The 25,700-nt window shown below is 43.3% G+C and overlaps 1 protein-coding gene across 1 annotated transcript in view; it reads left to right on the forward strand.

The window, feature by feature from the left end:
• Nucleotides 1-25,700, forward strand: part of LOC310856776 (neural-cadherin) — a gene marked incomplete at both ends in the record, with an annotated part of 169,146 nt that overhangs the window by 121,008 nt on the left and 22,438 nt on the right. The window contains 6 exons of the mRNA XM_083762251.1: nucleotides 4,114-4,363; nucleotides 5,046-5,173; nucleotides 5,815-6,001; nucleotides 7,855-7,998; nucleotides 21,168-21,451; nucleotides 25,053-25,682. Of these exons, the coding sequence (XP_083618377.1) occupies nucleotides 4,114-4,363; nucleotides 5,046-5,173; nucleotides 5,815-6,001; nucleotides 7,855-7,998; nucleotides 21,168-21,451; nucleotides 25,053-25,682 (1,623 nt within the window). The remainder of the gene's footprint in view (nucleotides 1-4,113; nucleotides 4,364-5,045; nucleotides 5,174-5,814; nucleotides 6,002-7,854; nucleotides 7,999-21,167; nucleotides 21,452-25,052; nucleotides 25,683-25,700) is intronic.

Genomic DNA, 25,700 nt, shown 5'->3' on the forward strand with positions numbered 1-25,700 from the left:
CATTGAAAAGATATTCACGGCTGAACCGCACCTTGTTACAATGCACTGTTGTGTTGATATCAGCACAATACTGTAGCGGCTGTCTTCTAAAACTCAGCTGATATGCTATATGTTGTGCTCTTTTTCTTTTTCTTATTGGTTCCAATGACCGTATGACCTTTCAACATCATACAGACAGAAATTGGAGTTCCAACGGTGCGGGACTGTATTGGTTAAATGTAAACAGACTTTTTATCCCATTGTTGTGTTACTGCCTGTTTTGCAAAAATGTGTAGTCATAGCACTGTAACTATACATGTGTTCATGTGCAAAATGTATTTGTGTGTGTGTGATAAAGAGACTAAGAAATAGGCCTGGGCGTTTTTTTTTGCGTTGACTATTCAAATAAAGCAGATATACAAGCTCACAGTGCATCACTTTGTGCCGCACTTACATCTGCTATTTTTGAGCATTTTTGAAAGATCTTGAAAAGTGTGAGAACTAGTGATTTAGAAGGCATTTGTAGAATCGGCCTCATATCAGGTCTTAAATGGTTTAATCTAGAGATGAATTCTTCCAACTTCAAGCATCTTAGTTTATGACAGACAATTTTGTTCAGCTGCTGTCCCACCACCCACACATCATCTCTGTTCAGTCCACTGAGGTATCTGTAGCCACACCAAGGGTCATCTGGGGAGCTAGATATTTCATATCTATTCCTACAGGAACGATTCTACAGGTCGGAAGTATTTTCACACAGCAAGACAGTATAAGTAGGCTAATTTCATATTAGAGACACAGCATTGTAATATAGGCTAGACAGTAGACAATGTCATACATGCTACAATAACCACTAGTATAGATCACCGAAGTCCTGACGTCACTGTCGGTAGAGGGCGTCAGTCCCCAGGTTCATGTATTTTTTATTTGCATTGAAATCCCCATAGGGGGATTTTAGATCTCTTCATATAAGAACTGCGTTTGAAAAATAAACCGATCACCCGGCCTTTTCACTCATATGGATATGAAGCATCGACTGAAGGTGGAATTGTACAAATATACCCAAAGAGTAACAAAATAAGCGTTAGAAACGAGTCAAACAACCCAGAGACTACATTTCCGGGTAGGCGGGTGGCTGCATCTGCCCGTCGCACAACAGAAACTGAATCTTAATTACGTTTATTTTTATTTTTATTTTATTGATATTTAATGTTTCGTGGTTAGTACGAGTCGAGTCACCACCAGCTGAGCTTACGCCAACGAGGAATCTCAGGAACACATATATACATCCAAGCCTACTAATAAAGTAAATAATATTGATACATTTTAGTTTTTGTGTGCATGTGTGAGGGGGTTCTGCTATAATCATCTGCGCGCATGCGTGCGTGCGTGCCTGCGTGCGTGCGTGTGTGTTTCCTGAACCACAGTGAAGTAGTGAAATGGGTTCATTCAGCCGTAGAAAATACAATCCTGCCCTGTCAAGGTTGTGACTCTGTGTCTCTGTGGCCAGAAAGGACAAGAACCTTGAAAGCTTCATGGCCTCTCTCTCTCTCTCTCTCTTTCACACGCACACACATGGTAGCCCTGCATTATAAGGCCAAGACTAGCTGCGGTTGTGTGAACATGGTCCTTAAAAGCTATGCTGCTTGTATATCCAGACTTTATAGGTCATAGCATTTCACTGTGGTGTAACAAGAATACACGGCGCGCGCGCACGCACGCACGCACGCACGCACGCACGCACACACACACACACACACACACACACACACACACACACACACACACACACACACACACACACACACACACACCCTTTCCTAATAACCCCATGTCTCAGCTTGCATCCTCTTTGACCTTTTTGTGGGAGGTCTTCCATCTCCTTTCACTCCTTCAAACGGAATTCACAAAAAAAGAGTGATCATTTAATTTCAGACACGTGCTCAAGTAAAATGAACACGCTGGATTGAATGTGTAAGTAGGAAAGTATCCCCTGCAGTTCTAGAAATGTCCATACAAGGTCTGAACTCTAACAAACAACTCTATAGTGCTACAGTAGAACATTGAATTCTTGGAAGCCACTGCATGGGTTCTGAAATGTAGTGTCATTTTTGTTAAAGTTTGTTTTCATTTATGGTTTTCAGTGCCATTGGAGCTGTTAAGACGATAATATAATAACTTTGCTCCTGACAGTGCACAGCTGTGAAGCTCAGTTGCTCGGCAGTCTCTTGGTCTTTGGCTTGGATTCTTAATGGATGAATGTAACCATTTCAGGAATATATCTGGCTCTGGATTTAAATCACAAATTTGCTTTGATCTTTGAAGTTTAAATAGAGATTGGAAAAGGAGAATTCCCATGCAAATCATTATCATTTAAATCACTATGTACTGTATAAATGTAGAGAATGTAGAGAACTGGTGCATGTTCTTAAATGAGTTTTGCTGTACATGATGACATATAATGACACATGGAGAGCAAGAGTTCACAAACAGTGCAAACAGACAATAAAATACTGCTATGGACAGTTAGACTATACATATTATTTTTCCACATCAACAGTACTCTACATGAATCATTCCACATTCTAATAATAATACTTGCTGTTGCTCTACAGGGACTATATCTGTCATTTGATCTGTCATTTTAGACAACTTTAACGTTAACCATTATTTTATACTTTGGAAATGTGCCCATCGTCAGCAAGCGCCTCTAGGCGATGCGATCAGTTTTCATAGCACTAATTTGTCTCGGGCACATGACCATGCACTTGAACTTAATGGTGATTTACGTCATGGGCCCCGATGGTGTTAAAAATAGCAGATTTACAAGCTCATTGGGTGTCCGTTCATGCCGTGCTATGAGCTTGCAGATCTGATATTTCTGATAAATTGTGAACATTTGTACAAATCTTTGAATATATATTTCTTTAAGCAATACATTTTTTTGTTTGTTTGCTTCCCGGTCTGCAGCCAAATACATAATACACATAATATACATAATATGGGGGTCCTTGACCACTTATGTAGCAACATACGTTTTTCAGAAAACTGTAAGGATTTAAGAGACATTTGTAGAATCGGCCTCAGGTCTTAACGTCTCAAATCAAGGACTTGAGTTAAAGCAGCTTTTCCATCAGAGACTTCTTGACCACTCAATGTTAACGTTAACAGAGAGTGGATGACACAGCAACGGCATGGCTGTGTAATCGTACCCAGGTGTGTGCGAGATGGCGATAGACTTCTCCACATTATTCCCTGTCACTTTAGCTTCTCTCCGCCTCTGCTCTTCTTCCGAGAGAAATTGGGAGCATTGCAAAAGCCATGGAGCTTAAAATTCTGAGAGTCGGGGAGGACAGAGGGCTTCTCATCCTTTCTCTCTCTCACACTCTCTCTCTCTCACACACACACACACACACACACACACACACACACACACACACACACACTGTGTTCATACTGTACGCATGAACACAGGCACACTCAATCACAGACACACACGTATATTCCCACCTTATGGAAAGCGACTCCATAATGTGTCAATATTAGCTCAATAGGCAGTTTGATGGATTGCACAGGGTAGTGTGTGTAATGTATTCCGAGTTTAGTAGAGTCAGCAGACAGCAGACTGATGGCTTTGCTGATTTATATGGGCCCACAAGCTAATGATGCTAATTAGTTTTGGCCGGATTTTGCCAAAGACAGGCTCTTTTGCCAATCGTATTCCTTGTGTTTTGTTTTATTTTATTAAATTTTTTCAGGACGACTTTTTTTTCACCGGCACATTTGAGCCCTAATGCCTTTATACTGAAACCATACTGTATGTCTGCAACTCTGCATACCTTTTTATTGTGAAATTGGTTAAATTTATGGAAATCTATTTACAGCACGGTTCTTCTATTCAGGAGCATACACTGTAAAGTCTGTGCACTAACTGGCTGAACCACCAGGCACCCCAATGTTCTTCTATGTAACCTATTGAGAAACTTATGTGAATCACATTTGCATATTACATTTCAAATTGACTATTTAAAAGTGAACTGTCCTCAGTATTGACTTTTCCCCATCAGACACATGCATGCACAGTTGCACACACATACACCAACTAACGTTGTTCCCTTTATTCTCTCCCCACAGACTATCAAAGCAACGTCGCCCCTCGGAGATCCCAGGGTGACCTATAACCTGGAGGAGGGCCAAGTTCCAGAGACCAACATGCCGGTACGGTTCTACATAAAACCCAACCGGGCGGACGGCTCAGCCTCCATACTGGTGGCTGAGAACCTGGACTATGAAACCACGCGGTTCTTCACACTGAGGGTCCGTGTCCAGAACGTGGCCGCAGTTCCACTAGCCTCTTTCACTACAGTTTACGTCAACGTTACAGGTAAGAAAGGTAGCAGAGGTTGTCTGTGTGGGTGAGAGTTTGTAGAATGTATGCATGCTGTAAAAGAAAGAAAGAGTGAGTGAGTGCACAAAAATGAGTAAGTGACAGTGTGGGATGTACAGTATAGGACAGTATGGTTGTACTGTATATCATTGTCAATAAATAACTCTGCTTAAGTCATGGAAACCAACCTAGAAAACAGAAATGCAGAAACTCAGCCTTAATAAGCGAGAGAGCTGATAAATGACAAAGAGAGTTGGAACAACAAAGTAGTTCAGACATCCCTCATCATCCGATGGCAGGATGGTTCATAAACAAGCTAACAGCTAGGAGCATTAGCTTCAATCTGCCTCATTTAACAGAGACTCATCAATACGTTTTTCTAAGTAGGCCAACAAAGTTGCAAACAATGTGGGAAAAAATATTTCCAGACTTTGATTGGTTTTCAACAAGCCCATATTTAGCTGCGTAATTGGCTTAGCAGCACTTGAAACCAGCTGACAGACTGAGGTCTCCAGGGTATTGTTTTTAATAATGCCTCCATAATAATTACACTTTCATTAATGTGTGAATTTCCTCTGAGGAGAGATTAAGTGAGACTTTACAGTTCCTTACTTTTGGATTCACTTCACAAATCTGTGAGCTGAAAGAGTGGCAAACGACATTATCTTTCCTTTGACAGATGTGAACGACAACGTCCCTTTCTTCCTGTCATCCACCTATGAGGCTACTGTTCCAGAGGGGGCTGAAATCGGAACATCAGTGGCTCAAGTTTCAGCAACCGACTTGGACTCTGGTCTTCATGGAATGGTAAAGAACAATGTTTCCCGTAGGAAAATCTGTAGTCAAGGCGGTTAACCTTACTCTCTAAAATCTGTGTAACATACCGCATGTTAGTCTGTGTGGGGTGGGGTCTTAGTTTGAGGTCCACCACTGTAAGTCCAACTTTCATTAGTGGTTTGCTTGATGCAGTTTGGTCCACTAATGTGTGTTGGGTTGGCTTTAGGTTACTGCAGCTGAACAGTGATGTGCAATGGGCTTTAAATATTCAGTCACATGATATTAAATAGTAATATTATAAATAGACTGGAATAGGATTATTGTTCACCAAGTCTGTTATGCTAAAGTTCATTGTAAAAGGGCAAAGGAATCTGTTCCCTTCACTAATGGTTATTGGTTAATCACTGACAGTATCCAATTTTGACTCTGAGATTAGTTTTTTCCATATGGAATTCAGAAGTGAATGAAATATATTTGTCAGGAATTTCCCAGTCAAGGCAACAATTTACACTAAGGCTGTCAACCAGCCGTCATACATACACACAGACAGACAGACAGATATTAGGTAGGTAGATGCAGTACATACAGTAGGGTTCACGGATTGATTGATTGATTGATTGATTGATTGATTGATTACTAATTTGAGTACATTTTCTTTTCTGGGCCTGCAGATAAACTATGTGATTCTGAAGGATGAGAGTGGTGACTCTCAGTATTTCAGCATCAACTCTTACACAGGTGTGATCCACACGCGGGCCTCCTTCGACCGTGAACAGAAGGGTTCCTACCTTATTGAGGTCCAGTCCCAGGACAGCTCTGAGTCTGCAAGGCCTGGTCTGCAAGGCCAGCCCAATACTGGTGGGTACTTCACACACTACATGGGTGCACACTTACCTTGAATTCACACCTGCAGTGGCGAACGAATGTCAGGCTAAATGGAATGGGGAGCATACTTTGGTCCGACATACCATTGGTTCGAAGGAGCATTGGTCCGACTCGGGATAAGGTTGGGGGTTAGGTTTAGGTGTGCTGCCCTGTGCTCGCGGTAAAACAGCGGGTTGAATTCGTTTTTGTGCAAGTGCTATCATCTGTGTTATTTCCAGAAAGAAAGTGAAATGAATAAAACAGATGTATAATGCCTATTTAGCCAGATTATATCTGGCTAAATAGGCATGTCCGAGGTATGAGTGACACCTTCGTAAATAAGCGAGTTGTGGTCCAGTGAGAGCTCCGCTGCTCCAAGCAGCTCAAACCAACAGAGCTGTGCCCAGCAGGAGAGCTCACAGGAGAAGTACAGACACTCCATGCCTATCTCTGGCAGCTTGTTTGTCAATGGCCCGTAAGAAATAGGCCATGCATTTGATCAATCTTGATTAATCTCATAAATATAGCCTAACTGCTAGTTTTTTCTTAACTTTTTTCAAACTTTGTTATCAATTGCTGTATCAGTACTTCTATACAGTAGTCCATTTCTGTCCATCTCAAGTAGTGTCGGATGTGTACACCTGGTCGACATTGAGCCAATTTCTTCTGCTTCTGGTTGGCTGCTTTAAACCGACACACCCTACACAGTACACACTAGATTAGAACATACAAGTGCACAAAGACGCACATAAACCTTAATTCACATGCACATCAAGGTAAGAATAGTCAGTTTAACTTCATTGCTAGGCATAAACATACACACATACACAAAAGATTATTCTACTGCCTCTCCCTCCTCTTACCAAATGAGTTTAGCTGATGTCAAATGACTAGTCCCAAGCACGCAGTAAAACACAATCCCACCCAGCATTCTGGCGCATAACCTGTTCAAGTTACGTCCAGCCAGGCAACCCTAATTCATTTACACATCATTAGCATTGCGCTAATGGCACAGGCTAATAGCCAATCAGGGCTTTGGGTCAATAATGACATGCACACACAGTGGTACAACTAAAAGACAGCAGCTCCACACACAACCCTCCATTGCCACGCTATAATCTGTCAGCCCATCAAAGCCTCTGGAGCTTCCAACACAGCTGTGACTAACAGATAATATTATTTTCTGTCGTTACATTGCTGTGGTTGAGGGAACATTATATGCCCTTGTCATTTTCCTGTGTTTCTTTCTTGAACTAAAAGTTTATATACTCATTAATGGGTCAAGTGATGACTAGTAGGCACTTGAAAGTTGTTAAAAGTTCCTTTGTGTAGTGACATTAGAGTCACTGAGAAACAAGCGTTATTTTTAGTACAACATTTTGTACAAAATTGTACAAATTTAAAAATATTGTGAAAATAGCAGATTTACAAGGCTGCATCGCATTAGCCTCGCTAATAAGCCAGACGTGAATCAGCCGTTGGCAAAAAAAAAAGCCTGCTTATTAGCCAGGCTAGCATTGCATTGCCATGCCCGGTATTGTAAGCATATAGATTGGCTATTTCTTTTTTTAATGTTTTTTTTAGGCTTTCGCCATATATATTTTATGGCTGACAGGAAATGGGGATAGAGATGGGGGGGAAGACATGCAGTAAAGGCCGTCGGGATCGGGAGTTGAACCCTCGGCACACTGCCAGACTGGATTACCAGCCAAGGTGCCTTGACCACTGAGCCATGGCCCAGGCATAGATCGGCTATTTCTATAGGCTCTAGGTTCTTTAGGCTCTAGAATTCTGTATGTGACCAAACCAAAGATTATTTTCTATTTCCAATACTTTGTTTCCCACAGACACAGCCTATGTCAGGATTTTTGTGACAGACGTCAACGACAACGCCCCAGCTTTTGACCAGCCAGTGTACGAGGTGAGCGTGGAAGAGGACAAGGAAGTCGGCTTTGTCGTAATCACTGTCACAGCCAACGATGGAGATGAAGGTGAGTCATGTGACGAGTGGTGAGCTTGTAGATCTGCTATTTACTGCATTCATCACCAACAGGCAACAAAGTAAAAATGAGGCTTAAGTGGGCTGATGAGTTGATATGTCATTGGGGTCATCTACAGTAATCACTGTGACCACTATTGACCACAACAAAATAGTTCCCTATAATGTTTTTGTGTCATTAAAACACATTCACTTCCATTGGAGGAATATACACACATAATTCAATTTCCTCGGGTGTATCTGATTCTGATCCAGTCACATCAACCTTCTCATGGTGATGAAAGCACCTTGGCACCAGATTTCACATCTCTTCTTGCCATCAAGCATAATGTCAGCTGAAGCTTTGGCACGTTCCACATCCACAGTGAGAACAACTATGGTACTGTAGATAAATTTAGGTAAACAATATTTTGGGAAAATTCCCTTCCAATACATACTCTCTCTCTCTGTCTCTATGCTTCTCTATCCTTCTCTCCGCTTGCTCACCATCATTTCCTGTCAGTCGTTTTCAATACCTCATGTGTTGTTGTTGTTTTTTGTCAGCGCTTGTTAGCAGATCTCGGCAGTGAATGTGGGAGGCAGAGCTCTGCTCCCCTGAGGTCGCCATTTGATGTTTGTCTCTGTTTTTGTTTGTCCCTCGTTCCTCTCCCCTGCTGAAAATGAATAAATAAGAAAAAAGAAAAAACATGAGCATTCTGGTCTCTTAATGACAGCTGTGCGTCTTCTGTAGGAGTCTGTGCGCCACGTTGTTGTTTTGGTGAAAACGTCACCCCTCTGTGATGGGTGTTCAGGTGCAAATGATATCTGATTTAGCGAGCTGCCGATGAAGAGGTTAAGGGCCACCATCTTAGATTAAAGAAGCCGCTTTTGTTCTTCCCCACTAATGTGCTGATGTTGGATTTGGAAAGGTTGTCGTGTTTATCCCCCCCTTCAGACAGATCCCACAACGGGTTTGAAGAAGCATTCAGATCCTGGAAAAATGTGCTGAATACTGAATTAAGAAGTGCTAAGATAGCAAACTAGTGCAAACAACAGCAGTAATTCCCTCGCTTATCCCTCAGCAGCCCAGCACTCCAATTTACCATCTCGACAACAGCACTCAGTGGTAATTAGGCGATACCCGCGTAGGGCCCAAGAGTGACTGAATTAGATGGGGGGGGGGGTGGCCATTTTGGCTCAAGTTTGGCCCCCTCAGGCAGGTGTCTGGGTGTAGGAGATGAGCTGTATTAGTGGAAAGATTAGCTGTAAAACACAACACACGATCCTGCTAAGCACTGCACCCTGCCGAGTCAGCAGCTCTGTGCGTGTTTATGAGTGTGCGTGCATGCGTGCGTGTGTGTATCTACTATCCCTTCCTTTGTTTCTTTCTCGTTCCATCTTTTTGACCGTTTTTCCTTCAGTGCTACAGTAGATTATAGCCTGGAATTCATCTTTACCATTTAAGAACAAACTGTCATCCTCAGCTAATGATCTGTATTTTTAATAGCCTAATGCCTTAACGTCAACTTTGACAAGGATACTTTTAACTGCGTCTCCTGCCTTGAATTAATACTTTATTAACACAATTGTTAACAGTACAGGTAGTACGTTCAAAAGATTTGCTAAAAGGATAACACAAAAAAGTCGTACTCAATTCATCAGTAATATATAAACATATAATACGGAGCCAATGCATGGCGACTCCATCGTACGACAAAGTATAAATCAGGCTTAAGATGTGTTCTGTGTGGATCTTATTGGGGGTGACAATAGGTTGAAGGCAGGGCCGACAGGAAGCCTAACACCTCAGCTCAGGAGGACATCCTGTCAGTGTTCATAAAGCATTGAAGCTTGGTATGTCTGCCGGCTCTCATAGCCAACCTCCCACTCTTCCTTCAAAACAGAAGCATTCACACAGGGTTTGCGTGCGTGCGTGCGTGCGTGCGTGCGTGCGTGCGTGCGTGTGTGTGTGTGTGTGTGTGTGAGTGAGAGATAAATGAGTTTGCCTGACCTCCAGTTTATATGTGAACAGGGAGGGTCACCTGCACCTCAACACCTGCCAACATCAACAAAATATGGTCATAACACTGATGACCCAGACACGCACGCACACACACACACGCTCGCTCGCTCACACACACACACACACACACACACACACACACACACACAGCAAGCTGTTCACAAGGTGACAGTGATTGTTAATGCATTGGTTACTGTGGGGCCAAGGGCAGCTTCTGTACCAGTTACTGTGTAGAGACCATTATGTGTAGAGCAGGTCACAGTAATCAAACCATCACTCTGAAAGATGGGACTGGACATTTAACATGGGAGATGCTTCATCATGTGGACATGGACATGTAACAAAAACATTAGGCTGGTGTTGCATGCATTCATATTGTTGCTGTCAGTTTTTATGTCTTTTTTGTCTTTGAATGCCCTACTTTGTTTGTCACACAAAAGTAGCGAAAATAACAGATATAACGTTGTTGCAATAGTGGAAGTGGTTAAGTGTGTGTTTGAGTTTTTTAAATATTGAACCAATGAAATCAATGAAAGGTATTAGCAAGAACTTCTGAATACTAATAACTACCTAACTAACTATTGGATTCTTTGGAACACAGGTTCTTTTTTTTTTACATTTCCTGAAAAGTAACTGTTTAGACATAATATGTCTAAACAGTTACTTTTCAGGAAATATAAATAAAAAATATTATGAGGTTTCCACCTGACAGTGACGATATCTTGAGGATCTGAACTTTGTTGCATCTCTTAGGAAATGCTTTCAAAGCAGCCACGTATTTGAGCTATCATCACAGGTTCATTCTGATGCACTAAAGAGCTGTCCACACTATGCTCTATACAGTAACAATGCCTATAAATGTATAACTATACTATAACCATATATATTAGGCGCATGCCACATATAGGCTCTGGCCTGACAGCGCGTCGCGTGTTCGAGTCCCGTTCATGACGACGTTTGCTGCATTCTCTCCCCTTCTCTCCCTCCCTCTTTCCTGTCTGTCTTCACTAATAACTATCAATAAAGGCAAAAAGACAAAAAATAAATCTTAAAAGAAATAAAAAATAATGTGAAACAGTAGCTAACACACATAACTAAAATCAACAAGCAGAACTGCCCTGGCTGGTTTCAACAAATCTCCACGTACGGTATATGAACCTGTGTTTAGATACCGGTGCACATGCTCATAGACATAGAAAGCTGTTAAAATAATAGAAATCAGTGTTCTAATCTAAACTACAGATAGGCCTCCCCAAGAAATTAAACGATATCGATACAGATTTTTATTATATATTTTGACCTATCTGCAATGGGTAAACATAATTGGCTGAACTGTCATTTGACATGTTGTGAGCTTGTAGATAATTTTCTTCACAAAACATTTGAACAACTCTTCCCATAGGATGTCTGCAGTCTCTAATCCATCCCCTTGTCCTTTTATTCAGTTTTTCATTCCAGAGAATATCAAGTGTCTTTCGCTATGAAATTCCAAATGTTTTTTCTTTTTCCAAATGGAACTCTGCTGGGGATTGAAATAATTAGGGGCCTGATCCCCCCCTGTGTGTGTGTGTGTGTGTGTGTGTGTGTGTGTGTGTGTGTGTGTGTGTGTGTGTGTGTGTGTGTGTGTGTGTGTGTGTGTGTGTGTGTGTGTGTGTGTGTGTGTGTGTGTGTGTGTGTGTGTGTGTGTGTGTGTGTGTGTGTGTGTGTGTGTGTGTGTGTGTGTGTGTGTGCGCGCGCGCGCGCATGTGCGCAAGCGTGTGTGTGTGTGTGTGTGCGCTTTTGTGTATGATGTATGCATATGCATGCGTGCCGTATATGCATGCATGTGTGTGTGGATGAGTGGTGGGTGCCTGGAAACCGAGGGAGAATTTTCACGGCCCCCTGTTTAACCGTCTTCACCTCAAAGCTGATTAGCTGCAAAGGCTTTTGTCGCCAGTCAAGCTTTCAGGATCCTGTTTAGTCCACCAAGTGGAAAATATGCCGAACTAAGTAACTTTGGTAATAAGATCAAGAGAAGGTTTTTCCCCCTTTCCTCTTTGCTTTCTGCTGAGTTTGAGGTTCTTAGCAGAGTTTAGCCTCAGGTCTGTCAGTAAACATATGCAAGTATATTTGTCTGGTGTCATGTTAAAGTGTAGAAGGAAGGATGTGTGTATGTGTGTATGTGTGTTGGTGTGTTGGTATGTTGGTGTGTATGTGTGTGTGTTGGTGTGTTGGTGTGTATGTGTGTTGGTATGTTGGTGTGTATGTGTGTATGTGTGTTGGTGTGTATGTGTGTATGTGCAGCGATGCATTGGTCTATATGCAGGGGTTCCCAAACTGTGGTGCGTGCACCCCCTGTGGTACGCGAGCACGCTATAGGGAGTCCGTGACATAATGGTGGTGCTATGGTGTTATTTTAAATATATCATCATATATGCCAATATTTGGCATTAATATAATATTTCATATCCACATATATGCACATATATATAGCATATATGAGCATATATTCTGCATATACTTGCCATTTATTGGCATATGTGTTGATATATTTAAAATAACACCATAGCATACAGTACATGCAGGCGGCTAATTTTGAATAATATGTCACATATATGATAAACATATGTTGCATATAAAAAATATTCTTTCCGTCTAGGAGGGTGGCGACAGCTAAGACGATACAAAGGTAACAGGGTCATTGACTTGGCCATGGCCATGACCAAGCCATCATTGGCCAAAAAATTACGGTGACAAAGTGGCCATTGTTTTTGTAGTGTGTCCTCTTCCGTAGGCGGCAGCCAGACATTAAGTTTGGCCATTCACCCAACTGAATTGTTGGTGAAGAGACAGCTCTCTGTTCGGCTGTTCGGCAATGAGTAAATTCAAGCGCAAGAAGAGAAACAGAAGTTAGCACTAAGCCAACGACAGATTAAACAACAGCGCCCCTACTGGTACTCATAGTCATATACTGGTGCTCATGGCCACATAGGTGAACCAGGGGGGCAGTCAGCCAGATATTTCGTGAAGCCTCATTTGAAATCGGTAGTTCATATAATGGCCTGTTGTGGCGCTGGACTGGACCCAAAAAGCCCCATAGCTCCATAGAGGCCCATGTATTTTGGCCCAACTTCACCTAGACTGTATTACCTTAATAAACATGGTCATGAATACTTTCTTCTTCCAGTCACTAGTTTAAAGTCTCATTTCTAATGTCATAATATTCTTTTTGGAAAATTATGGTCCCATTAATTAAACAAATGACCATAAAGTCGCGTATGTTCTGAGGGGCGTGGCTACCGTTACAGTCTATGATCGGGATTCCCCACCCACTCGAGTCAAAATAAAAACCAACGGAGAAGAAGGGGGGAAGTCCCGCCCCGTTGTCTGGGCAGCCAATGACCAGCTGGTATACAAAACGGAGCCAGCCAATGGCCAGCTGGTACCAAAGATGGCGACTTACATCAGGAATTAGCATATTATTACAGGCTTCATTTTACGTTCATGTTAGACCCGGGGAACGCTTTGTCCATATTTTTTACAGTCTATGAGGTGAACACATACTGTAGGTGAACACGGACATTGCTGTTCCTTGGAGTGGTTGCACCACTCAAAAAGCGCACACCAAAACAATATTCATTAGGCTATCATTGAAATGGTTATTTTGAATGAATAGCCATATGACATATTCTCAATTTGTATTCAGAGCATACTTATAATGAGACCCTAAAACAGTATTCGGAGTGGCACGAAAATACTCGTTTTTTGTCTCCTCAGTTTGAGTATATATATTTATAGAGAAGGCACCCAGAGTAAATCTTGAGGCGAAATGGACATAGTGGCCGAATGAAGGTATTGCAGCCTGGCCCCAAACACATGAACGCGCTGTCCGTTGACTATCATTGTACACGTTCACGACGGACGACGCTCGTGCGCGTTCAACGGCAGCGCGTTCATGTGTTTGGGGCCACTCACCATTGCAATCCGTCCCAGAATGCACTCTGTTCCTACCAGGAAGGAGGAGTGAATCCGCCTCATGCGCTTTTGAGCAACTCAATGCAAGTGGATGGGAGGAGAACTCGGGTGTCTTCTCTATAGATATACTCTATGGTTATCTGTCTTTGCATGGGTTTTGTCTTTTATTAAGAAAATATACTGCTGCCAAATCTATGTATGAATAATTAGTTCCTCATGCAGGTGCAGAACATACATCATCTGACACTGTAGTCACGCTGTAGTCATTGCAGTGTTTTTCAGCGCAATATGTATGACGTGAGATTATGCAAAGCGTTCTGATCTGTGGCTGTTAGTTGCTGTTAGTTCTTGCAAGTCGTGTCAGGGCCTTAGTTCAGAGCTTGTTTTGTTTTATGAGCTTTGACCTCCAGCGGCAGAGTGCTAAAGCTGACATGCATGCCATCAGTGCCAGCAGACAACTTGACTCTCAGTCCAAAAGAAGTACTGTTGTGAGTGTGACTTTCCTTAATCTGAATGTCAAGGCTCCTGCGATGCTGCAAATTAAATCTGCTGGTCCCCTTGTGTATGTGTGTGCGTGCGTACGTACGTGTCCGTGTGTGTGTGTGCATGTCTGTCTGTCTGTGTGTGTGCGTGTCTATGTAGGTGCCCACGTGAGCCTTTGTATATGTATGTTAAGGGGGCAGCACCATATGGTCAGACCGATCATTAGGGAGGTTGCCGGAGGCAAAAACCGCTGGAGCTACTCCTCTTACTCGCACACACACACGCTCAACCTCTCGGCAAGTGTCATGACAGATCGTGCTCAGAGGCTGTGACGGACCGGTGCACTTAAGCCTCTCACTGCGCGCGCGTGCACGCGCGCGCGCACACACACACACACACACACACACACACACACACACACACACACCATGTGCACACACTCCCAGGAGGAGCATGGCATGTTGTAATGACGGTCCAACATGTCTCCCACAGATGGTGTTTGTCTCCTAAAGTCTCCTTGGTCCTCATGGCAAACAGAGACATGGCTAGATCCAAAACAGGCTTGCTGCTGGTCTCTACATTTGGGTGTGAGTGTGGGTGTGGGTGGGTGTGCCTTATGTGTAATTTATACTTCACAGTATGACTGCACTGCTTGCTAGAAATAACGGATTTCTGGCAAGCCACGGTTGTATGACAAAATATATATTAGGAATTTGCGTGTGCATATAAATGGCAGGCTGGGTTTGTCTGTGTGTGTGAGTGTGTGCTTGCGTGTGCATATATGTGTATGTCTTTAGTTGTTTCCCAGGTGCATGCATGTGTAGTAAAGGCATTTCCCCTGTTCACATTCAGAGTCAAACATGGAATGTCAAATGATACCTTATTATTTTCCACATTTACATTGAGTCTCCTCCTCATAGTCACACCACTGCAGCTTGCTGGGAGTGTTGGGAGGAGATCGCTCCAGCTTGCTGGGAGTGCTGGCTGGGTAGGATATGGCTGGCTGACAGAACACTATATTCCTCATTGTAGTTCATCACTCATTTCAACGTCTTGAAATTCAAGACGAGGATTCTGTCAAAGAACTGTTTGTTTACATGTTGTGCTGTTGGTGATTTCTGCCATTTAATCTGCCATGTTTCAAAAGGCGCATTGTGGAACGAACGACTTTGTGATCATTGACCTTCATAAACAGTCATAACAGATGATTAACCAGTTAAGGGCTGTTCACACTCACACCAAGCACCATAAAAATAACTAACTATATTGTTCAGTTCACCATTGTCTTAGTTATAGTTATAGTTGTGGTGTGAACTCTGCCACCCACTATGAGTTAGAACGATTTTTAAAACTATGTTTTTATATTATCGTTATAGTGCTTGGTGTGAAGCATGTCCTTTTAATAGAAAGGAAATAGCTCTTTACCCAGGGGGCAAACCACCCTTTTTTTAGGAAACCTGCATTTGCCATGACCTCAAAGGTTGTCCACCAGAAATAGTATCTATGACCCCGTAGGATCACAACCTATATGGACAACCCGGTCAATTTTTTGCTGGAAGTCCAATATGGCCGCCGCAATATTGGCCCCTATTAGTTATAATGGGGGGTGAATAGGGCAAAATTTTAAACCGAAACCAAAATCCACGAAACTTCTCAGGTTGATCAATGATATAAATATGAACATATTTTGTATTGAAGGTTTCCATGAAATTCAATATGGCCGCCACAATATGGCCGCCACAATATTAGCACCCAGAAAATAGGTTTGGCTCTAACTTCTGAACCAGATGAGCTCGAAACGCAAAATCAGTGTCTATTTCATGTTTTCTGACCATGAGAGACTCAATGGAATAACTATTTTTTATTATTGGGTGTGTCTGGACCCTTATTGTGCATATTTACAAGATGGTGGCTACCCAAAATAGTGCTTTACCATGATTTCTACCATGATTGTTGACTGTTTTGAATATCGTCACCTTATTAAACTAATTGCCTAAGTCATTTTTTGCCAAATTGCCTTTTTGGCCTAAATCACCACCTGGTGATGCTGGCCACATCTGGTAAAATCACCCGAGCCCTAATGTAAAAGGCCTTCCTGTTACACCCTATTAAAACAATGGCCTATGTCAAGAGGGAGACTTAGGCCATATTATTTTGCCTAAGTCATAATAAAATGTGACTTAGGCCATTTTAACACATCTTTCAAAATGGGAGTGAATGGGACTGAATGGGAGGTACTGTTACTATGGGACTGATAGAATGGGAGTGAATGGGACTGTATGGGAGTGAAAGGGAGGTACTGTTACTATGGGACTGATACTATGGGAGTGCATGGGAGGTACTGTTACTATGGGACTGATACTATGGGAGTGAATGGGAGTGAAAGGGAGGTACTGTTACTATGGGTAACAGTACCCGGCCAGGAGACAACCCACAGAGCCTAGTCCCTCCATGTGCCAGAAGTGTACCTCACAGCCTTGGCAGAGTAGTTCTGGAGTAGTTCCAACAGATTGTGTGCCCCTGGTTTTTCCCTAGTGGGACTGGTTGAGGGTAGCTACTGGGACGTAAGTCTGGACTTGATCACTCCCGGCTGGGTCGCCTAAGTGATGGGTATGATGTTGAGAGATCCGAAACACCGTTGACCTCAGGATACATCACTGAGGATACGTCCCAGGTGCATCCATGCGATGTTTTTTAGTTATAGTTCTTCTATTTATATAGTGACTCATAGGAATAGACTATGTGACAACCAGGTATAGTCTGGTGACACCGGAGAGACGGGTGACAGCCGGAATGTAGACGGCACCCGGGTGAGCAGTATGGGTTAGTGCCCCAGCCTGTGTCCTCTGTGAGGATGAAGTCCAACAACCCTCGGTGAGGCCTTTGGGAGGGCCATGCAAGCAGCAAGCGGAACCACAGCACCATGACCCTGCGGAACCATTGCCCAATGCCCACCACTCCTGAATGAACTGTCTGGTGCTGGGACTCTGGTGCAACGCACAGGTCCTCGCTCTACTCCTGGTGAGAGCAGGAGTGGACCTGGTGAGATGTAGGAGGGGCCCGACCAGGAGACAACCCACAGAGCCTAGTCCCTCCATGTGCCAGAAGTGTACCTCCCATCCCTGGCAGAGTAGTTCTGGAGTAGTTCCAACGGATTGTGTGCCGCTGGTTTTTCCCTAGTGGGACTGATTGAGGGTAGCTACTGGGACGTAATTCGGGACTTGATCAACCCCGGCTGGGTCGCCTGAGTGATGGGTATGATGTTGAGAGATCCGAAACACCGTTGACCTCAGGATACATCACTGAGGATACGTCCCAGGTGCATCCATGCGATGTTTTTTAGTTATAGTTCTTCTATTTATATAGTGACTCATAGGAATAGACTATGTGACAACCAGGTATAGTCTGGTGACACCGGAGAGACGGGTGACAGCCGGAATGTAGACGGCACCCGGGTGAGCAGTATGGGTTAGTGCCCCAGCCTGTGTCCTCTGTGAGGATGAAGTCCAACAACCCTCGGTGAGGCCTTTGGGAGGGCCATGCAAGCAGCAAGCGGAACCACAGCACCATGACCCTGCGGAACCATTGCCCAATGCCCACCACTCCTGAATGAACTGTCTGGTGCTGGGACTCTGGTGCAACGCACAGGTCCTCGCTCTACTCCTGGTGAGAGCAGGAGTGGACCTGGTGAGATGTAGGAGGGGCCCGACCAGGAGACAACCCACAGAGCCTAGTCCCTCCATGTGCCAGAAGTGTACCTCCCATCCCTGGCAGAGTAGTTCTGGAGTAGTTCCAACGGATTGTGTGCCGCTGGTTTTTCCCTAGTGGGACTGATTGAGGGTAGCTACTGGGACGTAATTCGGGACTTGATCAACCCCGGCTGGGTCGCCTGAGTGAGGGGTATGATGTTGAGAGATCCGAAACCCCGTTGACCTCAGGATACATCACTGAGGATACGTCCCAGGTGCATCCATGCAACGTTTTTTAGTTATGGGACTGATACTATGGGAGTGCATGGGACTGAATGGGAGTGAATGGGAGGTACTGTATGGGACTGATACTATGGGACTGAATGGGAGTGAAAGGGAGGTACTGTTACTATATGACTGATACTATGGGAGTGAATGGGAGTTACTGATAATATGGGACTGAATGGGACTGAATGGGAGTGAAAGGGAGGTACTGTTACTATGGGACTGATACTATGGGAGTGCATGGGAGTGAATGGGAGGTATTGTTACTATGAGACTGATACTATGGGAGTGAATGGGAGGGAATGTAACTGAATGGGAGGTACTGTTACTATGGGACTGACACGATGGGAGTGAATGGGACTGAATGGGAGTGAGGGAGTGAATGGGAGGTACTGTTACTATGGGACTGTCACTCCCATTCAATCCCATCCAATCCCATAGTATCAGTCCCATAGTAAAGTAATCTCTAAGATACATTGTTTTGGTCTCTGATTTTATCTGAAATCATTCCTACAACTCGACATAGGATCTGAGGGGAAATGACAATATGCAAGGTCAAAGATATATATATATATATATATATATATATATGTCCCTTCTGTGTCATAAATCTTAGCCAATGGATTAATATTGCTTGTGTTTGCTAAAACAGTCAACAATCATGGTAGAAATCATGGTAAAGCACTATTTCGGGTAGCCACCATCTTGTAAACTTGCACAATAAGGGTCCAGACACACCCAATAATGAGAATAGGTATTCCATTGAGTCTCTCATGGTCAGAAAACATTAAATAGACACCGAGTTTGCGTTTCTAGCTCATCTGGTTCAGAAGTTAGAGCCAAACCTATTTTCTGGGTGCCAATATAGTGGCGGCCATATTGTGGCGGCCATATTGAAATTCATGGAAACTTTCAATACAATTTTTTTTCATATTTATATCATTGATCAACCTGAGAAGTTTCGTGGATTTTGGTTTTGGTTTAAAATTTTGCCCTATTCACCCCCCGTTATAACTAATAGGGGCCAATATTGCGGCGGCCATATTGGACTTCCAGCAAAAAATTGACCGGGTTGTCCATATAGGTTGTGATCCTACGGGGTCATAGATACTATTTCTGGTGGACAACCTTTGAGGTCATGGCAAATGCAGGTCAACCCCCTTTGCCCCCTGGGTACTTAGAAATGTAAGTTGGAATGAATGGAAAGATTTGTAAAGTAAAGGTCCTTTGTTATGTTCACACTGGCAGATACAAAGCCACAGTCTACTATTCATTTTCAATGGAAGCCAGCAACATGAAAATGAATAGTTTTCACATTATGTCCAACAACATCTGGCTTCAACTGCAGCTACAAAAAAAAACGTTTTTTTAACCGTTCCCGGCACTCACCTTTGTTCTCTGCACAACTCCTGCTTGTAACGGGGGAAAACTCATTATTTCTGGCCTGGGGTCCGCTAGCTCCATGTTCTTTTTAACCCCAGACTTTATTTTCCATTATATTCTTCTCTCTTGTCGTACACACGCTTGATGACGTAAATGAGCGTACTGAACAGTGACTCAGAAACAGATATACTGTGTTGCTTTGTTGTTTATATTTGTGTGATTAATTCAGCCGGAAATATATATTTTTGAACTTCTCAACATAATGTTTTATTGGAAGAGGGTGATTTTTTTTATTTTGTATTTTTGTTCCAGACTGCAAAGACCCGAAATCATCATATATTAATATGTGCGTGTGTGTGTTTGTGTGTGCGTTAGGTTGCGCACAGGTGCTGAAAAACAACCATGCTGTTTTCGTGCTCAGACCCACCCAGCCAGCCACCCACCCAGCCACACACATACAGTACTGTAGCTCCGTAAGGGAGTGGTTGCACCACTCAAAGTGATATAGATCTGCCATGCTATTTGCCATTTAGTCACAAGTCGCCGTCTTGTGACTAAATAATAACTAACTTTTTAGTTTTACGTACAAGCTTTCCAGCCGACAGTGACATATTTATGTACAGTGCCTTAGGAGACACACAGAGAGAGAGAGAGAGAGAGAGAGAAACAGAGTCCATCTAATGAGCCCCGCTGTGAGGGGAAAAGCGTGTTTTCCTCCCAAATATTTGATAGCCCCTGTCCACAGTGGGTGACTCACAGCAGATTAGTGGAGGAATATTCTGTTGGTGTGAGCACTGAGCTGTGCATGGGGAGCAGGAGAGGATGACTTGTGTGTGTTTGCATCCACAGTGCGTGAGCGTACATCATGTCTGCTGCCAACCAAATGCATATTGCTGCTTGTTTATATTAGTGTTGTTTATGCATGGACATAATTCCAGTCTCTCTCGCCACCGAAAACCAGGCTGTCTGACAAAAACAATACACCCACACCCCAAAACACACACCAACCTAGTCTCCTCCTCCTCCACATACGCACGCACAGGCACACAGACATACGCACAGACACACAGACATATGCACACATGCACAGTCGCACACACATGCACATGCCCTGTCTCCTGAGCCCAGATACTTGGTATTTCTTATGTTATTTATTGTCCTGAGTCCTGAGTCCTGCAAAAAACAGGGTTAGGGTTAGGGTTAGGGTTAATTGTGTTAATTTCACAGAATAATAATAATGACATGCCCAAAACAGGTTATTTAACTGGCCAAGTTTTCTGTGATAATAAAGTGTCTAAATGATCAAAGTGCGTAAATACTTGCAAAGATTTGTCTTCACATGTCACCACCACCACACCCATCCAGGTGCCAACGCTAAGCTGCGCTACCAGATCACCGCCGGCAACATCATGGGCACCTTCGACGTAGAGCCCGAGGTGGGCACCATCTTCGTGGCTCAGCCCCTGGACTACGAGATGGAGCAGAGGTACGAGCTGCGGCTGGTCGCCTCCGATGGGAAGTGGGAAAACGAGACCCTGGTGGTGGTCCAGGTGGTCAACCGCAACGACGAGGCGCCTGTCTTTGGCCAGACGGAGTACCACGCGGCCGTCACAGAGGAGCTCACCCAGCTGCCCGTCTTTGTCTTAGAGGTCAGTGTACATGAAGTGCTGCCACAAGTACTCTGAAAGGTAGCATTACCACATTTTAGATACAGTATATAGACATATAGGTAAAAAGGCCTGTATTCAATTTTACTTGAGTAGCTGTTGGCATCAAACTACCTATAATTACCAAAGCAAAAGTAGCCTACTCATGATGTCACATTTCTGGTTTTTTCTAAAGTTAACATGTTGTGAGCTTGTAGATCAGCTATTTTCAAATAATTGTAGCGGATTAGAAACTACACTATTTGCCTCTGAGGTGTAGTGGAGTAGAAAGTGAAAATCCTTTACTTAAATACATTTACTTACTTTCTACCATTCCATACATGGTACATGGTATCCAAAGTGTGGCCCCGGGCACACCCTTAGAATGAGGCACTTGCCTTTCACTTCCCTTTTTGAGCGACTGCCAGGTATTGAGGACTGAAGTGAAACTAAACATCTTTTGACTAGTTATTGCACAGCCTTTTTGTGAAATGTTGTATTGTGTTTGCATGTTTTTTGATTCTTACTGTATTTTTACTGCTATTATTATCTGTAAAGCCCTTTGTAAACTTGTTTTTGGAAAGGTGCTATATAAAGTTATTATTATTATTATTATAGTTTGCCTAGCCACTTAAACCCTATACTTAGTTGACCGGATTCCCAAATCCCCTCCTGTTTTCACTCTACATTAAATATCTTCACTGAAAATAACTGATCTACTAAACACATCACTTAGTGACATGTTATGAGCTTCTATCTACTATTTTAGCCGATTGTTAGTCCCAGAGTAGGGATGCTTGGGTTCAAGGGGCTAATGATTGGCAGGTGGAAGGGAAAATGTGAGTAAGTGCTGGTTGGCTTGGCTGGGTTTCATTTCTGGGTTTCATTCATGTCTTTGTTTGGATTTGCTTAGATCCAGTCTGGCTCCCATTTAGACTTATTGCTCAAATGTCTTCCAAGCTGTACTCCTGTATGCTCAAATGTCCGTTAGTTTAGGAATTGGCTAACCTAACGCCTAACGCTGTTGTACAAAGACGGTGAACCAAAACACCTTTTGAATGCCAGGTCTGAGCACCACTATGAAGAAGATTGTTGTTCAGATACTATATCTGTTTATATGAACAGTATGTGAAAACATATCAGGTTTGATGTAGACCAACAGAATGCAATTTGTCACGCTTAGCCTAGGAAGAAACTTCCCCTCAGGCCTCACCTCAGAAGGTATATAGTGCAAAAACACTAACACATCACACATGTGTGACATTGGTTAACACAATATCATCTGATACTGGCATGTACGTGCTTTGAGATGGTGATATGTAAAAACAACCTCTGGAGAGTCTGGACAGAAGAGCCTGTTTTATGAAAAGTTGTTTCAGGAAAATCAAGGACGACCTCCTTTTTTTCCATTGCTGTTTCCAACCACCTTTCGTCACACCTATCCTCAGTAATTCACTGTAATATGTAAATGTCGCCAAGGTAAATCAGATTTAAAAAGTATCACATTGGAGAGGGCATGGCAGTAATCCTAGAGAAAGGCATGTGTCATCGGGTCTTCAAACCAGGTCTGCATCCCCTCGCCTGGTGGAATTGATTTGATGCGCACTCGGTTCCTCGCTAATGCTCTCAATAGTTTTTCCAGCGTGCAGCACCCGGCCCCTCCCAAAAGCACCCCGCTTTCACCCCACATATTAATACAATTCTGCAGATAGCGAACGAGGAGGAAATCCAATTTGAAATGAATATTTCTTGACTTCACCTGCGTGGCGGCTTCCTCCGCCGCGGCACGACTGCTCGCCTTCGATATTGTCTCCGCACTTGAATTGTCAGGAAGAGCAGCCAGGAGGGGGAGGGGGAGAGGCAAAACTTCAAAGGCTTCTGTAAACAAACCCTCTGGTGAGCAAAGGAGAGAAGGGAAAAAAAACAATTTCTCTTCCTTTTGTTGGCATTTATGAACTTTTAATTGCATTGTACGTCGCAGTGACAGTTGTGTGTGTTTGTGTTTGTGTTTGTGTGTGTGTGTGTGTGTGTGTGTGTGTGTGTGTGTGTGTGTGTGTGCGTGTGTGCGCGCAAGCGTGTGTTTGTGTGTGTGTGTGTGTGTGTGTGTGTGTGTTTGTGTGCATGCGTGCGTGTCAGCAGCAGTGTCTTGTCCCTCATTTGGAAAGATAACAAAAAGGAGTGTTAATTATCCCGTTTTCTTTCTGCATGCAGGTGCTGTTGTTTTCAGATACTTTGGTCGATGCTTATTTGAAGTGCCTAAAAAAGGTTTTCAGTGGAAAAGCAATATAAATTTAAAATATAACTGAGTTGGAAAGCAGAAATAGCTTCTTGAATTTACTACATGAATATAAAGTTGTTTTGTTGTTGTAAAAACTCTTTTTACTTCTGCTTGTAACAACGGAATGTATTTCTATAACTTTAGCACAAAATGTGCAGCTACAAACACAGTGGTAACACTTTAATTAACGGTTGGGTCTATAATAATGCATTATAATCACATTTAAAATGCATTATAATGCACTTGCAAAGTGTCTATGAAGACACTTAAAATGTGCATTTCCGCTGAATGCATTATGAGCAGCACAGCATTTATAATACTTCACGAACATTGTTTGTGATTGATTGATTGATTGATTGTTTGAATTATTTTTAACACGATTGTTGACAGTACAGGTATCAAAGATTATGCTAAAAAGGTAATACAGAAAGCCCCAGGGGGCTTGTTTCCATTATGGTCCATTGTATACAATACAATACAATACAATACAATACAATACAAAACTCAATAGAATCAAAATGTATATTTACAGAGAAAGAGGGGTGGGTGCAGGGAGCAGGGGAATCTATTATCAATGTTCAAGGAGTTATATATTGTTATGCATAATTATAAACACTTATATCAAGTGTTATGAAGTCGTATGAGTGCATTGTAATGCATTATATATGTGATTATAATGGGAACCCCTTTTGGTGTTAGCATTATGTTATGCTTTAGCTATTGAAAAATCGAAGAACGACTGACATAGAAACATAGCTTTTTCAGAAAACTGTCAGGACGTAGAAGACATTTTTAGAATCTGATCTCAGGTCAAAATGGGTTAAGTAAAGTGTTAACCAAAAATGCTATATACTGTACACCTTTTGGGACTACATGGTACTATTGAGTTTCATGGTTCGGTAACAGTGTATTGTCTGACCTTGCCAGGTGTCGGCCACAGATTGGTAACAGTGTATTTTATCTGACCTCTGACCTTGCCAGGTGTCGGCCACAGATCCAGACTATGAATAGGCCTTAACAGTGTATTTGTCTGACCTTTGACCTTGCCAGGTGTCGGCCACAGATCCAGACTATGAATAGGCCTTAACAGTGTATTTGTCTGACCTCTGACCTTGCCAGGTGTCGGCCACAGATCCAGACTATGAATAGGCCTTAACAGTGTATTTGTCTGACCTTTGACCTTGCCAGGTGTCGGCCACAGATCCAGACTATGAATAGGCCTTAACAGTGTATTTGTCTGACCTCTGACCTTGCCAGGTGTCGGCCACAGATCCAGACTATGAATAGGCCTTAACAGTGTATTTGTCTGACCTTTGACCTTGCCAGGTGTCGGCCACAGATCCCGACCAGGAGGCTGACCAGACGGCACTCCGTTACTCTCTCCATGGGCAGGGAGCAGGAAGTGAGTTTTCCATTGATGAGCTGACAGGTAGAATCTATGCCCAGCGGCGCCTAGACCGCGAAGAGCGCCCCGCTTGGAGATTCCTGGTCCTTGCCACAGACGAGGCAGGGGCAGGACTCACTGGATTCGCAGACGTCCTACTGGAGGTTCGTGACATCAATGACAATGCACCGTCGTTCCCGTGCTCGACACTAGACGCGGCTGGGTGCTTCATCGGCAACGTGCCTGAGAACTCACCCGCTGATACGTCTGTCATGGAGATGCAAGCCACAGACCTGGATGATCCCAAGGAGGGGAAAAATGCTGTTCTGACCTATCACATTGTCCAGAACGTTCGCAACGAGATCAACCTCAATCTGTTCTCCATCAACCGTGTGACAGGGACCATCTATACGGTTCTGCGCTCGTTAGACCGTGAGGTGGAAGAGCGATACCTAGTAGTAGTTGAGGCCAGAGATGGGGGAGGGTTGGCAGGGACAGGGACGGCCACCATTTTGGTCTCCGATGTAAACGACCACCCACCAGTCTTCACCCAGAGGGTCTACACGGCACAGGTGGGATCACTTTATCAA

The sequence above is a fragment of the Protomyctophum parallelum genome (genome assembly GCF_964188405.1).
Source record: "Protomyctophum parallelum genome assembly, chromosome: 3".
In the NCBI taxonomy this organism is placed as follows: domain Eukaryota; kingdom Metazoa; phylum Chordata; class Actinopteri; order Myctophiformes; family Myctophidae; genus Protomyctophum; species Protomyctophum parallelum.